This window comes from Mastigoproctus giganteus, chromosome 2, assembly GCF_048544385.1.
Source record: "Mastigoproctus giganteus isolate SK-2022 chromosome 2, ASM4854438v1, whole genome shotgun sequence".
Taxonomy (NCBI): Eukaryota; Metazoa; Arthropoda; class Arachnida; order Uropygi; family Thelyphonidae; genus Mastigoproctus; species Mastigoproctus giganteus.
The window spans coordinates 10,460,037-10,477,407 of record NC_143576.1 but is presented as its reverse complement, the minus strand read 5'-3'; the positions used below and the strand labels follow the sequence as shown (position 1 = coordinate 10,477,407).

General features: G+C 36.6%; 1 protein-coding gene across 1 annotated transcript in view; it reads left to right on the top strand.

Moving 5' to 3' along the window:
• LOC150089156 (PHD finger protein rhinoceros-like) overlaps positions 1–16,519 on the top strand; it is a 327,976-nt gene extending 311,457 nt beyond the window's left edge. Inside the window, exon 23 of the mRNA XM_090389568.1 lies at positions 14,894–16,519. Within this exon, the coding sequence (XP_090245694.1) occupies positions 14,894–16,519 (1,626 nt within the window). The remainder of the gene's footprint in view (positions 1–14,893) is intronic.
• Positions 16,520–17,371: the final 852 nt, after the last annotated feature.

Below are 17,371 nucleotides of genomic sequence, written 5' to 3'. Positions count from 1 at the left end.
GGAGTTATACTTCATAACTGTTTTGCCATCATTGCATCACTTGGGTACCTACCCACCCACCGAAGAAGGGCCAAATAGCCCTGAAATGGTGCCGTCTAGGTGGTGGTACCTATCTGAGAATAAGTAACATTAGTCTTCTCCTTAGGTGAAGCGTTACTTATTCGAAGTAGTGCAATATCATGACATCTCGTTGTGAAGGTATTCACAATATGAGATATAACTTAAAATAATGCCGCCTTTTAAATATTCTGTTTATTCAGAAATGACTGTGTATTAATGATGCTATTGCACTTAATATATACATAGTCTAAATTTTCTCGAAGCTCGAGGCTTTAGTCCTAAATGCGTCTTATTGAATTATTTATTTATGAATTTATTTTTATTACTTACTAAATCATCATCCATAATTCCACTTTTAAAGCGAAGCCTGCTTATTTTAGCTAACTCATTACAATTGCCGGTGAATGAAAACTTTTCACTCAGATGCTGTCTAATCCATTCTCAAGCAAGCAACACTTTGTCTATATCAGGAGTCCTTGCTTTTTGTAAAATTAATTTTATATTAATCTAGATACAGTAGTCTCATTAATGCAAACTCTTATACAAAGTACATATTCTCCTGCTAAAGGATATGCTTTTATTACTTTATTTTTAATTCACTTTTACAAAATTTGGCTAACACTTATTTGGAAAGTTTGTTTATATTCTTTGAGAAATAAATTAGGTTATTTTGTTCGGTTAGTACTAATCTTAGAACAGCCTTGATTAATAAAAGTTTCTTCATTGCATCCACTTGTAATTGGAAAATTTTCTAAGTCAAGATTTTTTAAAGTGTTTAACAACTTCTGTGAAATTATGAGGCCATTAGAAATGCTTGGCATTCAGTATTAATTATTCAGATGGACAAAAGAATGGATTCAGAATATGTTAATGTTTTGATTGTTCCAGATTGTTGATACTGCTGATACACTTAAGCTGTTGGATATGCTTCCAATTTCCATTAATATTAATACTGATTCTACTTTTACTCATTTTACGTTGATGTTAATTATAAACCATCCAAAGTGTTATTGTTATAATTGTTAGGCAAAGCTACGTTAATGTTGAAAGATATGTACCAAGAAAATTGTCAGGTTTTGAAATTTTTTTTGCAACCTTATTATTACAGGGCCTAAAAATTTAGGGCCCTGAATTATATATTAATGGGATCTGCTGTATATTTGTCATTGTAAAATTTAAGCAACTGTTCCTTCTGCTTCTTAAGATTATATACAATAGATGTACTTGCCTTCATTCTTCAGTTAATCATTTCATGGAAGCTGTTTATTGCAATTGCTTAAGTAACTTCACTTTCTTTGTAGTTAATCCAGAATGCTTCTATAACTTTTGCAGTCCACTGTCACAGCAGCCACAGCATTGTAAAATACCACATCCTGTCCAATGTTGCAGTGGTTGGATTGGTCTGTGTTGCTAATTACGAAATTTTTGTTGCTGTGCTAGCATAATTAATGTAATGCCATCTGTTTGATTAATATTTACATAAACAATGCGAAAACTAAGCTAAACTAATGTTTAATTTTTGCATTGTTTATGTAAATATTTAAATATTTTATATCCAGTTGTTGAGAGCAGCTGGCAGTTGTTTTTCTTCATTTTAGAAATAACAGCGTATCTTATACTTTGAAGTGAAGTATTTAGACATGCCATCAACAACTCGTACAGCCCTTCTGATGAAGAAATTGTTAGAACTTTCTGAATCAGAATTTTTGTGGACTAATAGTGCTTTTTGGTGTTAAAATAGGATTAAATTTTAAAAAATTAATATAAAGGAATACTCGTCTGAAGAATGGATAGACAGAATTACATTTTTCATGAATTTAAGTAAGACTAAATGCAACTGGGCATAATATTTTTAAGAGTTATAATTATCTATATAATATCAGTGTAAAAACACCATAGACAACTCTTAAAGGAAAAACTATGATAGTAGTGTAAAGGGCATCATTTCAACTGTATCTCATATTGTGCTCATCCTTCTCAATGTACCAAATATGAATTTTAGAAATTGCAAATTAATTCAAATTTAGCAGCCCGCCCATGGCACCAGGTCAAAATTACGTGAAATATCACACTATAAACAGAGGCAAAAACAAACAACAACATGACCAAAAGTTATCATCATAATAATAATAATAATAATAATAATAACAAGGTGACACAAAAATAAAATAAAATGGACTGACCATTCCTCCCAACTCGTCAGGAGGCCACAAGGTCAACAATGGCTGGGGAATCACTGCATTTTGAACATTAAACAAATCAATGCATCGCTGACCTGACAGAACCCCCAATGCAACAGATTTGAATAATAGTGGCCCTTATGCAGTGAAAGCTTATACTAGAATGGATCAGAGCATTCACAACGCGCCGACCGGGTAAAGTGCCTGCCTGGCAACCCAAAGGTCACGGGTTCGATTCCTGCCTCGGGCTTGGATCAAAGTACTGCAAAAACCTTGGGAGGTGCATTATGGCCACAGAAGCCTATGCGCCAACAACTACCAAAAAAAAAAAAAATTCACAAGGCAACACCAAACCACTGACAGATTAAGAGTTAAATAAGTATATTCAAAAGAAGCTGAACAAAGCATATGACACTACAAGTGGCATAATAGCATATGCTTATGCACCACTCATTAGTAAGTTCACCAGTTAGTGAAAGGGCTTAACCCTTTACAACTCAGAATGATTTTTTACTGACTTCCCAAGGCAGTACATTTTATAAGCAAAACACAAAACATTTTATAAGCTCATTAGATATTTTAAATATTAATTATTTATATGCTTTTAGCATGCCATTTCTTGAAACTCTCAAAAAATTCCTGCAATTCTCGTTTTTGGAAGCATGTCTCACAATATCAAAGTGTTTATTTTCTCTCACTTAATATCATTTCTGTTGCTACACACAGTAAAGTCTTTCTTCTAATTTGGATTTTCATCTGTCATTACAAAATGAGGATGGACATTCAATCTGTCTTCTGCATCTGAACTCAGTAGCCTTTTTCTAGAAAGAATAAACATCTCCTACTAATTGGACATGAAACTTTTCTTGAAACTGCTAGTGATGAAAGTTCTTTTGAGATGGAATACACCATCTATTAAGATGAATCTGTTTGCAACTGAGACTTCTATAAAATCTAGAAAAACAACTTCCTCCACCGTCTCATCAAAAAACTGCTTCACAATACCTCTAGAATACTGAATACTGTAAAGCAGTTTTTGGATGAGATGAAGGATGACTGGTTTTATTAAGTCAGAATAGACTCACCAAAATAGGCATGAAATTTGACATGTATCCTGTTTAGAGTTGGCTAAAATAAATACAAATAGTGTAAAATTCCAAGGGTGAGCCTTGCTAATAAACAATGGAACACTAGCTAAAATAAATACACACCAAACCAACTTCACTAGCTTTTGAGCATTATAACATTTGAATGAAATTATTCACTTAAAACTAAAAGTAGTTTTGTTCAATGCAGTCATTTTTTGTAAAACAAAATATCCAAAACTTCTCATTGAGATGAACAAAAATATTTTTTAATTTAGATCCCAGTGTTTTAATTCTTCTTGTTTTTTTATTTTGTTGGTGGAACAAGATGCAACAACAAAAATAGCTGAAGAAATCTGTTCCTGCTAAATACACTCATGTAAAATATCTATATAATATCAGTGTAAAAACACCATAGACAATTCTTAAAGGAAAAACTACGATAGTAGTGTAAAGGGCATCATTTCAACTGTATCTCATATTGGGCTCATCCATCACGAGTTACCATGTATTGCACTACATTGAATAAGTAATGCTTCACTAATAGAGAAGACTTACTTATTCTCAATGGGCACTACCACCCAGACGGCACTGTTCCATGGCTTGTTGGCCTTTCATTGGTGTGGGTGGGCAGGAACCCTGGTATTGCAAACATGACAACCCAGTTGTGAAGATAATCCCACCATATGAGAGAAGGCAAAAGGTGTACATGGTAACATTTAAGTAAGACTAAATGCAACTGGGCGTAATATTTTTAAGAGTTATAATTATATATATATAATATCAGTGTAAAAACACCATAGACAATTCTTAAAGGAAAAACTTACAATACCAAGGTGCCTCCCCACCCACCGATGAAAGGCCAACAAGCCTTGAAACAGTGCCATCTGGGTGGTGGTGGTGGTGGTGCCCACTGAGAATAAGTAACAGTAGTCTTCTCTATTAGTGAAACGTTACTTATTCGAGGTAGTGCAATAAATGGTAACTCATTGTGATGGATGAGCACAATATGAGATACAGTTGAAATGATGCCATTTACACTACTATCGCAGTTTTTCCTTTAAGAGTTATCTATGGTGTTTTTATACCAATATTATATAGATATTTTTCATGAGTGTATTTAGCAGGAACAGATTTCTTTAGCTATTTTTGGTGTTGCATCTTGTTCCACCAACAAAATAAAAAAAACAAGGAGAATTAAAATACTGGGATCTAAAGTAAAAAATATTTTTTGTGATCTCAATGTGAAGTTTTGACTATTTTGTTTTACAAAAAATGATTGCATTGAACGAAACTACTGTTAGTTTTAAGTGAATAATTTCTTTCAAATGTTATAATGCTCAAAAGCTATGAAGTTAGTTGGCTTGGCTTATTTATTTTAGCTAGTGTTGCATTGTTTATTAGCAAGGCTCACACTTGGAATTTCAGTACACTATTTGTATTTATTTTAGCCAACTCTAAACAGGGTACGTATCAAATGTCATGCCTATTTTGGTGAGTCTATTCTGACTTAATAAAACCAGTCATCCTTCATCTCATCCAAAAACTGCTTTACAGTATTCAGTACTCTAGAGGTATTTTGAAGCAGTTTTTGGATGAGACGGTGGATGAAGTTGTTTTTCTGGATTTTATAGAAGTCTCAGTTGCAAACAGTTTCATCTTAATAGGTGGTGTATTCCATCTCAAAAGAACTTTCATCACTAGCAGTTTCAAGAAAAGTTTCATGTCCAATTAGTAGGAGATGTTTATTCTTTCTAGAAAAAGGCTATTGAGTTCAGATGCAGAAGACAGATTGAATGTCCATCCTCATTTTGTAATGACAGATGAGAATCCAAATTAGAAGAAAGACTGTGCTGTGTGTAGCAACAGAAATGATATTAAGTGAGAGAAAATAAACACTTTGATATTGTGAGACATGCTTCCAAAAACTAGAATTGCAGGATTTTTTTGAAAGTTTCAAGAAATGGCATGCTAAAAGCATATAAATAATTAATATTTAAAATATCTAATGAACTTATAAAAAGTTGTGTTTTGCTTATAAAATGTACTGCCTTGGGAAGTCAGTAAAAAATCATTCTGGGTTGTAAAGGGTTAAGCCCTTTCACTAACCGGTGTACTTACTAATGAGTGGTGCATATGCTATTATGCCACTTGTAGTGTCATATGCTTAGTTCAGTTTCTTTTGAATATACTTATTTAACTGTTACTCTGTCATTGGTTTGGTGTTGCCTTGTGCTCTGATCTATTCTAGTATAAGTTTTCACTGCATAAGGGCCACTATTATTCAAATCTGTTGCATTGGGGCTTCTCTCAGGTCAGCAATGCATTGATTTGTTTAATGTTCAAAATGCAGTGCTTCCCCAGCCATTGTTGACCTTGTGGCCTCCTGACGAGTTGGGAGGAATGTTCAGTCCATTTTATTTTATTTTTGTGTCACCTTGTTATTATTATTATTATTATTATAATAACTTTTGGTCATGTTGTTTGTTTTTGCCTCTGTTTATAGTGTGATATTTCACATAATTTGGACCTGGTGCCACGGGCGGGCTGCTAAATTTGAATTAATTTTCAATTTCCAAAATTCATATTTGGAATTTTTATTAATTGGCAATTTTTCTAAATTATTTTAGGAGCGCATTCCTTCTATAACCCACTTTATCATGATTTATTCTCCTTCCCCCTTCATTTGTTGCTATAATTCGGGCTAGTCTACTTTCTGTTCACCATTTACTTGGTTTGCCTTACATTGGCATATTCTTCATGTATTTTTAAATTGTTTCGCAACATTTGGTAGGTCGTGTTTTGCAGCTACCACTGTTTGCTATATTGATTTTTTCTTCTTATCTTTTTTTTTTTTTTTATTTTTTTATTCTTGTTTTTTATATGGAGAACTAGATAATTAAGGGGGGGGTGTTGGTTGTAGAGAGAGGAGTGTAAACCAAGAATGCCAATAAAAGAAGTTGGAATCCAGCATGTATTAATACTCTAGAAGGAGCAAAAGAAATAGGCTAGTTAATTAAACAGTGGGGAAATGGTAAGAGTGCCATAACCTAAAACAAAAAAGAAAGCCCTAAAAAAAAAAAAAAAAAATGTTATATATACAGGGTATCTCAAAAATATACGACATAACTTCAGGAATGAGTTCTTCATATGTTGAAAATAAAAATGTTTTATATCAACATAGTTCCGGAAATGCTTGGTTTCCGAGTTTTGAAGGTCTGTCTATGACACTTAACTGTTCACATCACCTTATAGTAATTGTTCAAAATGTCCACCTTCTGCCTGAATACAGGCCTCACATCGACGTCTCATGGACTCGTGAATACGATGCCAAATTCCTGGCATGTTTCGTATTGTCTCACAACCTGCCACAATTCAATTGTGGAGAATTTCCACATGAGCTACCGGAGTCGAATACACCAATGACTTTAAATGGCCCCACAAGAAGAAATCTAATGGGTTTAAATCGGGTGAGCCTGGAGGCCAGGCAGTTGGTCCACCCCTCTACTTCAGGAGTTGTAGATCTTGGTCATCCTCTATTGACAGCACGAGGTGTAAGGTCCCATGTTCACAAAGGCGGCGATGGATACCTTCAAACGTTTTCCTGCCTGGACATCTTCGTTCTGGGAACCTTTCGTGGTACAAACGACGAGCCTCCAGAGCATTGCCATCTGCCAAGCCAATGTGCATATTCGCTTGCTCCTGATTTGAGTACATGATCGGAACGGAAAACCACTAGATTCTGTCAGTACCTTGTGATGAAGGAAATCACCTGCGGGAGTAAGACATTCCGGTTAATAACTCGGGAATCAAGCATTTCCAGAACCATGTTGATATAAAATATTTTTATTGTCTACATGTGAGGAACTCATTCCTGAAGTTATGCCGTGTATTTTTTAAAGACACCCTGTATACATAAAGCCAATAAAATTATTGCTAATTTTTAGTAAAAGGATATATTAAATCGCACATTATCAAAGTCACCATCAATCCATCTAAATAATAATTAGCAGAAGCTGTCTATTTATGATTGCCATCTTGTTAGTAACTAGTGTATCTAAAAATAAGCGAAAAGGCCATATTGTGAAAAAAGGTAATACTTTATCAATGGTTTTGTAGCCTACTGGCAGAAGTAGGCTACAAAATATAGCCTACTTACAGCTAGCCCAATGGATAGCAAACAATGATGATACACAAGTTATGTACATATAACAAAGCAGGGGGTTATTATAGGGTATGCAGTAAGATAGGGTATAGTAAATAAATTTGATGAATTTGAGGTATTGCTCAAAACATCGAAGGCAGATATTGTTGGGATATCAGAGACGTGGTGTCACACAGATATAAGGGATGCGGAACTGCAATTTGGGGAGTACAACGTCTACAGAAAGGACAGACAGGATAGGAAGGGGGGAGGTGTTATGCTATTAGTTAAGAAACACATAAAAACCAAGGAAGTGAAGCCAGCCGACATCGCTGAACAGTGCAGTGTGGAGTCAGTTTGGTGTGACATAAACATTGGGAGATCAAAATTGAGAGTAGGAGTGTGCTATAGGCCTAATGACTCTGATGAGTATAATAAGGAACTGTACAGGGAAATAGAGTGGGCCAGTAAATCAGAGTGTCTTATAATGGGAGATTTTAATTTCCCAGATATTGACTGGAATTTGGAGGCTGGATACTCACACACTAGCAGGGCTTTTGTGGATTTATTGGATGATTGTTTTCTACATCAGCATGTTCGGGAGGCAACTAGAGGGAGTAATACTCTTGATTTGATTATCAGCAGTGATTCTTCATGCATTAAGAATCTGCAGATAAATGAACCACTAGGTGGCAGTGATCACAGTGTGCTGAAGTGGGATTTACTCAAAGAGGTAACTACCATTAGGGGTAAAGGGAAGGGTTATTGCTTCCGTAAAGGCGACTACGATGGACTGAGACAGTATTTAAATTCTATACAGTGGGACCAACTGATGATGTTACCAACAGCAAATTCAAAATGGGAAGCATTCAAAGAACTTATCTTGGAAGCTACTAGGCTTTACATACCAACTAAGAAATATTGTTCAAGGTTTAGGCCAAAATGGATGTCAGATGAACTAATGAGACATATGGCAGAGAAGAAAAATGCATGGGATACTTACAAATTAACACATGACACAGAAGCCTATGATAGATACAAGTTGATATGCAACCAAGTTACAAAGGAGGTTAGGCAGGCGAAGGCAGATTACGAGAAATCCTTGGCAAGGGATGCAAAGAAAAACAGCAAAGAGTTCTTTACTTATGTAAACTCTAGAAGGAAAGGGATGAATCAGATTGGTCCACTTGATATTGATGGGTCAAGTGTTGATGATCCTGCTCAGGTGGCTAACAAACTAAATGAATATTTTGCATCGACATTCACACATGAGGAGTTATTCAGCGAGGGGAATGCCAGAGGTGTATTCAACTCTAGCAGTAAGTTACAGAATCTTGAAATAACTGGGAGTAAAGTGGAGGAGAAACTGTTGAAGATAAACACAAGAAAGGCACCCGGGGTGGATGGGATCTATCCAGTTATATTAAAGGAGGCAGCAAAGGAAGTAAGCAAACCCTTAGCCATAATTATGAGAGCTTCCTTGGACTCAGGGGAGGTACCCATAGACTGGAAATGTGCAAATGTGACCCCAATTCACAAAGGAGGATCAAAGGCTGACACAAGTAATTATAGACCTGTGAGCTTGACTTCTGTTCCAGGAAAATTAATGGAGGCACTGGTTAAAGACGCACTGCAGGATCATTTAGACAAGACTTCAGTTATAGCTCAGACACAGCATGGTTTTGTTAAGGGGAAGTCTTGCCTGACCAACTTGATTGGATACTATGATGCAGTCACAAAAGAACTGGATGCAGGGAATAACTTTGATATTATATACTTGGATCTTAGAAAGGCTTTTGATACTGTTGCACATGGAAGACTGCTCCACAAATTGGAGCAGTGTGACATTGGAGGCAAATTGCTGCTATGGATAAAGGGGTGGTTGAGGGGGAGAAGACAGAGAGTGGTAATCAATGGACACTGCTCATCGTGGACTGATGTTATTAGTGGAGTCCCTCAGGGCTCAGTGTTGGGTCCATTATTGTTTTCTGTATTTATAAATGATATTGATGATGGTATATCGGGATTAATGTCCAAGTTTGCAGACGATACAAAGGTTGGCAGGGTTGTCAAGGACACTACTGACACTATGCTTCTGCAACAGGATCTGGAAAGGTTGAGCAGATGGGCTGAGAGGTGGCAAATGAAGTTTAACATTGACAAATGTAAAGTACTACACATGGGAAACAGCAACCCCAGAGCAACGTATCAACTCTATGGTACAACACTGACAGTGGTAGAGAATGAAAGGGACTTGGGGGTGGTTGTGCAGGCAGATATGAAGTTCTCTGAGCAGTGCAGACGGGCTGCAAGAGTAGCTCATGGAGTATTGTCAATGATATACAGGAATTTTTCCAGCAGGGATAAGGAGGTGATTATTCCATTGTATAAGGCGATGGTCAGGCCACACCTAGAGTACTGTATACAGGTCTGGAGGCCTCATTTCAAGAAGGATGTAGAGCTGCTGGAACGAGTACAGAGAAGGGCAACAAGATTAGTGAATGGAACAAAGGGGTGCTCTTACGAAGAAAGGCTTAAGTTTTGCAAATTACAGTGTCTGGAGACTAGGCACCAGCGAGGTGATCTGATAGAGGTGTATAAAGCCTTGAATGGTTTAAGCATGCTCAATGCTGATGGGATTCTTCCTCTAGCTCAGAATAATCACCTGAGAGGGCATAAATTCAAATTGAGGAAAGACAGATGTAGGATAGACGTGCGGAAATTTGCCTTTAGCCAGCGGGTGGTTGGTTGGTGGAACAGACTTCCATCCCTTGTGGTGGAGGTTGATAGCCTAAATAAGTTTAAGGCTCAGCTGGACAGGTATTTTGAACGAACAGAGGGGTGAAGTGGAAGTGGTTTTTTTTTTTTTTTTTTTGGCTGATGCTGCATAAGCTTGCTTTCTTGCATCAAATGCCTCTACTAATGCTAATGCTAAAGATGAGGCTAGATCTTACTGTATCATCATCAGTTTTTTTCCCATCAGAAGGGAAGAAATAGGATAGTAATAGTACCCCAGTCAACCTCAAATTGCTATAAAAACTCATGGAGTGAGTTTTTAAAGCAATTTGCTGTATTTGGTTTTCAATTTTTGTTTTATTATATATACACTGAGTGGACAGAAATCATGGGATAGTCACATGGCAAGGCATTGAGTCCACTAGTTCACAAACATGTTCCACAAGGTGTTTCAATCCATGCTTGCTGTACTGCTGTCCATAATTCCATCGCATTCCTGGGTGAAGGATCCAAAGCTTGAACAGACCTTTCCACAGCATCCCAAAGATGCTCCACAGGGTACATGGAGGGGGAGGCCATTCCATGGTGGTAGGCATGTCCGTAGCCAGGTGGGAAGGAGCAGAAGTGCGTAGCACATGCTTCTTGATTAGATCGGGGTTCGAGCCCATCACCACCAAATACGGAGGATGCGGAAAGGTCAGGGAATGACCACCGCATATCCCGGAGCAATATGGCCTTAGTTGCTAATGCTCCTTAAAACCACAACAACCACCATCGTGGTAAAATCTGCAGAATGCTCTTCGAACCAAGTTCTAGTCACCACAGATCTGTGTAGAGGTGCATTGTCCTGCTGGAAGAGTCCATTGCCCTGTGGGTGCACGATGACCATGAAGGGATGCAGATGGTCTGCAAGGATGTACATGTAACCTGGACCATTCAGAGATGCTTCTAGACGAACCAGAGGTTCCAATATGTGCCAGTTGAACATGCCCTAGACCATTACTGAACCATCCACTTGCCTGAACAGTTTCTTGTTGACATGATGGGTGCATAGCTATGTGCAGTTTCTGCCAGATATGCACCCTGCCATCCACTCAAAATAATTGGAAATGGGACTCATTGGACCAAAAGACCCATCTCCAACCATCCAAGGTTCAGTGCCAGTGTTCTCTTGCCCAGTTGAGGTGTAGTGTCCTGTGTCGTGGTGTTAGCAATGGGACTCTGGTGGATCGGCAGCTCCCATAACCTATTGCAGCTAATGATCACCTGATGGTCTTGGTGGAGACATTTCTGACACCTCTCTCATTGAAGTCAACGGTGATTTGTGCCACTGTTGCTCTCTGATTGGCTGAAACAATGCAGAGCAGACATCAGCAGCCACGTTCATCCACCACCTTTCTCCACCCACAGTGCTGTCTACAATGAGATGTTATTCCGGAAGTGGCATATTCCCAATACACTCTTGATATTGTTGAATGGGGATACTGCAATTTCTGTACCACCTCCACGATAGAGTGACCTATGCATCGAGCACCTACTACCATCCCTCTTTCAAAGTCGGTTAACTCACGAAGTTTATCCATACTGACACCTAATTACCGTCTACGTGAATGCAGTATACCTATTTACCTGCCAAGCTTTGGGTTTGTCCACTAGCAAGAGAAGTGACAGCATTGTGTTGTTGTCCGGAACCAGGTATCCCACGAATTCTGTCTTTTCACTGTATATTTATGTTATATAACTTCATTATTGAACGAGAATGATTTCTTTTAAGATACACATATTTTTAATGTGCTATTACAGCAAAGCCTGACTTCCTTAAGTTAGTGTTACAATATTACAATTTTCTGCTGAAATAAGCCAAAAATTGTAATATAATATATAAGCAGGGATATCAAGTTATATTAATTATATTAGTAGTCATAATATAAATATAACAAGTTATCTCAATGTCTTAACCTATTGGTGGTGGTTCTACCTTCGACAGTTTTAGCTCAAAAATAACAATTCTGCATTACTCTTTAATTAATGATTAAGCTGAAAAATTTTCTAGCTCACTAAATATAGACAGACTTTACCATGATAGTTTCTGAAATGGTTTGTATGACTTATGCAGAACATTAAATGCATGCACCTGTCAAGTGTAGCACCAGCATCTTTGCAACTATTTGAGTGAAGGATGATATGACACTTGATAGGCACCAACATCATTACAAAGTTTCAGATTGCGTATTTGTTTATAGTTCAAGGGTTACTCCCTTTTTCTCTCCCAAATTATGTAAACATGTACAATCTCACAAGACTTTTTTTTTTTTTTTTTAGATTTTTTTGTTTTTGTAAATAAACATGGAATTTCTATAGTCATCTTCAGTTCAGGCTGTAGTTAGCCAATCTTAGGGAAAAAGAGTAGGATTTCGTCTGTGAATTATTCCAGGTTTTTCAGCCTGCATGGAGATTGGCCTGTGAACACACACTTCTACAGATTTTGATAATGTGTGGACACTGTTAAAATAATAATAATAATAATAATAATAATAATAATTATTATTATTATTATTGTTACTTTTGTTGCTCTTATATTATTTCTCCCTGATTGGGGGTTTCCACCCTGTAATGGTACTTCTACCAAGTACAGGGTGGATGTTATGTCTGGTGTTTACTGTTGGTCGAGGAACTCACTGACTACCCCACAGGTGTTCAGGATTGCGACTTTCTGAAGTTCTTTGGGAGACCTATTTGCCCCCATGCTGTTATATAGGGTCTGTGGCACCATACATTTGATTTGATTTGGTAGTTGTTGGCGCATCGGCTTCTGTGGCCATATTGCACTTCCCAAGGTTTTTGCAGTACTTTGATCCAAGCCCGAGGCGGGAATCGAACCCGCGACCTTTGGGTTGCCGGGCAGGTACTTTACCCACTCGGCTAGCCCGGTCGGCCGCCCCATACCGGTGATTGGTCAGGATGGTTGTTACTTGTTGCATATGCCACATCTCTTTGATCCCCTGTCTTAGGTTTGTGTACTTCCTGATCTTTTCCTTATGGGTTTTCTGGAGGTTGCCAGTGTTGGGCACTTCTTTGTCAATCAGATAGGTAGCCTTTTCCTTCTTGTTGATAAGGATTATGTCCAGTCTGTCATGCTGAATTGTCTTGTCCGTTATTATCGCACTGTCCTTGTACAGCTTGTGGGTTAGGATCGCTAGTAATGTCTGAGGTCATACTTGTAATACAGTACACTTTCTTTTATCAGGTGGTATTTCCTCGCTAGCTTCTGATGTATTATCCTGGCTACCAGGTCATGTCTGTGAGTGTACTCAGTCTGGGTGATCACCTTGCATCCTACAGTGATGTATTGGATCATTTCTGAGGCCAGGTGTCATTTGATACTCCAAGTGCCTTGACAATCTATTTTCCGATACACTCTTGATAGTGTTGAAACGGGATACTGCAATTTCTGTACGACCTCCACGATAGAGTGACCTATGTATCAAGCTCCTACTATCATCCCTCTTTCAGTCGGTTAACTCACGAAGTTTATCTATAGTGACATCTAATTACCATCTATGTAAATACGGTGTACCTCCTGATCTTGGATGGCGAGCATGATTCCTTCAGTCTCAGGGAAGAGCGTCCCACTCGTGAACCATGCATTGGAAGCCATTTTATCTATATGATCTTAATGGAGGTCATTATTATTACCTCAGCCAATAAAGTACTCCCTTTTCAGACAGCAACTTTGTTGGTTGGTTGGTTGTTTGTTATATAGGATATTCAGGCCACTATTTCTATGCTGTATTATTGCATGGTGTACACTTTGTTTCACACTGTTTTTTGTAACATTGATGTTGGTGTTGCCCCACAGTTCTGTGAGGAATGTAAATATCAGTTAGCAGAGTTATGTATATCTTGTAATTTCAAAATTATAAAGTAATGCAACTATGAATAATATACTCTTCTCACACTACTGATGAAGTCCCCAAGATAAAGGTGCATGATGTGTAGTCTTTACTTGAAAACAATATATATTTTTCAGTCTGATCATGCAGATTAATTACATGAATGTTTTATCATTATGCAGAGTTGTAAACTTCTGTGACCTGTGTGGTTGTTCCCAAGTGTAAACAAGTGTATCAGTCCTAAATCTGCAAATCCTTGTTTTTAGGGAATAAATTTACCACTGTATTGGACTTTCCAATACATATTGCAATCACAAACAGGCATGGATGCTGCAGCACACATTCACTGAATGACTAGTGAAATTTGAGTGTGAAATGGGCGCAGAATAAAGAAAAGTTTCGCTGATATTTGGCATCTGTACAGCCCGCTGTTCTCCTTGTATTTTTATGGTTAATTAAAAAATAAGTTTGAACTTACCAGTTATGTTAAATTGACTGACACTTGCCATTTTTAAAAAAAAATTTATACATAATACCCTCCTATATGTCATCCAGTTTGTTGAAGTTTCTTTTATAATGAATTTACAAATATAACAAGGTTTTCATCAATCTACTTAAAATCTATTATAAACAAGTTAAACTGTATTTCTGAGTATCTTCTGACTGCTTAAAGAATATAAAAATGCATTATATTTCATTTTTTATAGTCAGTACAATATACATGTACAATATCCTCTAGGAAATACATTTAGAGACATTATTCCTTATCTGTATTTTTCTATTTCCCTTTTACAGGTTAGGAATTTGTGCTACATGGTTAGCAGAAGGGAGAAACTTTTCCGATCTTGGTTTAAAGTTAAGGAAGATATCTTTCAAAAGCAGGTGGATCTTATTAGTGATTCTTCGGTACATCTAAGTGAAGGAGAGATTGAAGCTATACTGCAAGCAAACCATGGTGATACTGTCTATGATATCATTTATTCTTCTGAAAAAGATTCGGTATCTTCTGTTTCAGCAATATTGGCTGTTTTAGAGGGGTGTGAAATCACAAAAAGGGAAGTGAACAATTTTATCAAAAATTCAAAAAAGTTGGAAAAGTCAACTCCTCAAAGGTTGCCAAACCCATATGCAAAGCAGTATCTTAATGGTTTACATTCTAGATCTCGAAGGAGGCTTCCTTCCACACAGGATTTGAACTCCGATAAACTTAGTAATTCCTCAAAAGCGGAAAATATTACAAAGAACATTGACCAGAAGAACATAAACTGTCTCAATAAAACTTCTCTGAAATGGTCTGAGGGAAAATTCGAAAAAGATATTGATGTAAAACCTAGTTTATCTCCTCTGACAGATACGTCTGCTGTAAGTGGACAGCATCATGAATCGCATGATTTTCCTCCCACATCATCATCATCCCCAGTGCCTGTAGAGATTAAAAGTGAGAATGCAATTCCTGCCCAAACAGTAGATCTAGAATGTGGTAACTCAAAGGAGTTACATAAAGAAGAAAAAGCAGAATCCCCTATTTTTTATCCTGTTAGATACCATACTAGGACTCGTAGTCACAGCAGTGAATTTCACCCTGTAAATAGTGAACTTTTGCATCATCATTCTTCAGCACAGCCTAACACTAGGCAAAAAGTTATAAAACCTAAGTCATCATCAAACTGTGGAAAGTCAGATTGCCCTTTAGACAACTGTGATAAGCATGTTTCATCTAAAGTTCCGAATTTTAAGACATCTAATTCTGAATCACATTCAAAGCCAACATTAAGGAAAGAGAAATCTCTTACGAAGCAATCAGAGAAGGATGTTATAAATGGAAAACTACTTAATGATGAGAAATCAGAAGGTAAACTTCAGAGTGAGAATAAGGAATATGTTAGGCATGATGAAACTTTGTTGACAGATGCAGCACCCACTGAAGTTCTATCAAAGAATTGTGAAACTGAAAAAGAAAAACTTATAAATGCCAGCCAGGAAGATTTGGAAAACAATAATGCATTGATTCCTTTGGAAAATGAGTCTCCAAAAGAAATAGTAGATAGCATGTGCATTGAGCACAAAAATTCAAAATGTTTTAGGAACTGGAGCAAAGGAGTTGGTTCAGGACATGTTGTAAATGGTGAGGACCAAATTCAATCTCCAAGGCTAGTCATCAGGTTAAGAAAAGATCCTGAGTACAAACTTTGGCAGAGAGACTCAGATTTTACAGGAAACACAGAAGCATTTAGGGTAGTACAAAATGACTGGGATACAAAAGTACTAAAATCAGATCGAAGCCTGCGTTCTGATAAACTTTCTCAGCAAACAAGGACTCTGCCTCCTGATTCTGAAAGTAAGGAAAATGGACAAAGGTATTCAATGAGAATGCGACCATCCACTCAGAAAACTTCAAAGCGTGATTTTGGTGTTAGCTAGTAATTAAATTTATGATTAGGAAAATTTGTTAAATTTTTAATGAATTTTAACAAGCACACTATCCGAAATTTTCAAACTAGAGCTTGTTTCTGGATAATAGCCACTTATATTCCAGATTACTGTTGGAACCTATAAGTGGTATAAAATTAAAGTGAGATTTTTCATAAGATTAGGATATATAAATAAACATTTTATTCTGCTTTTAACTAAACCAGAGCTCATCTCTAGTTTGTTGTAATAATTACAGTAAAATGTTAGTTCCTTGGTTCGTGTCAGAAGTAAATCATTATTTAGATGAAATTCTTAAGAGGTTCTCATGTGAATTAACATTTTACCGTAATTTTCTTTGTAACTTTTATGAAGTTTAAATTCAGAAGTTTATCTGGGTGTAATTGGTTTCTTGTTGGTATGTGTGTGAATCTTTTTTTCTCCCCCCACCTTGAAACTTGCCTACCAAAATTTGAAACTTTTTTAAATTGTATTTTTGGAATTATAAAATCATAAATGGGAGATCTGTGGTTTAAATTTGTTTATTTTAAATTTTGTTAAATTTTGTAAATATTAAAATATTTTTCAGAAGGAAAAAAAAAAAAAAAACTTGCTATAGTAATTGAGTTTGAATATGTACAAAATGCTTACATACTGAACTCATACATTGAGTTTAATGTGTAGTTCCTAATGTTCTATATATAAATTAGGTACTAGAAATACCTAATTTTGATATAAAGAAATATATGTTTAATTACAGTGAATCGTAATGGTTTGTAATCTGTATCTTTAACCACTTCTGCTTTTGTAAAAATGATTAATTTATAGCATTTTGTATTCATATATAAAGGTGTCTCCACACCT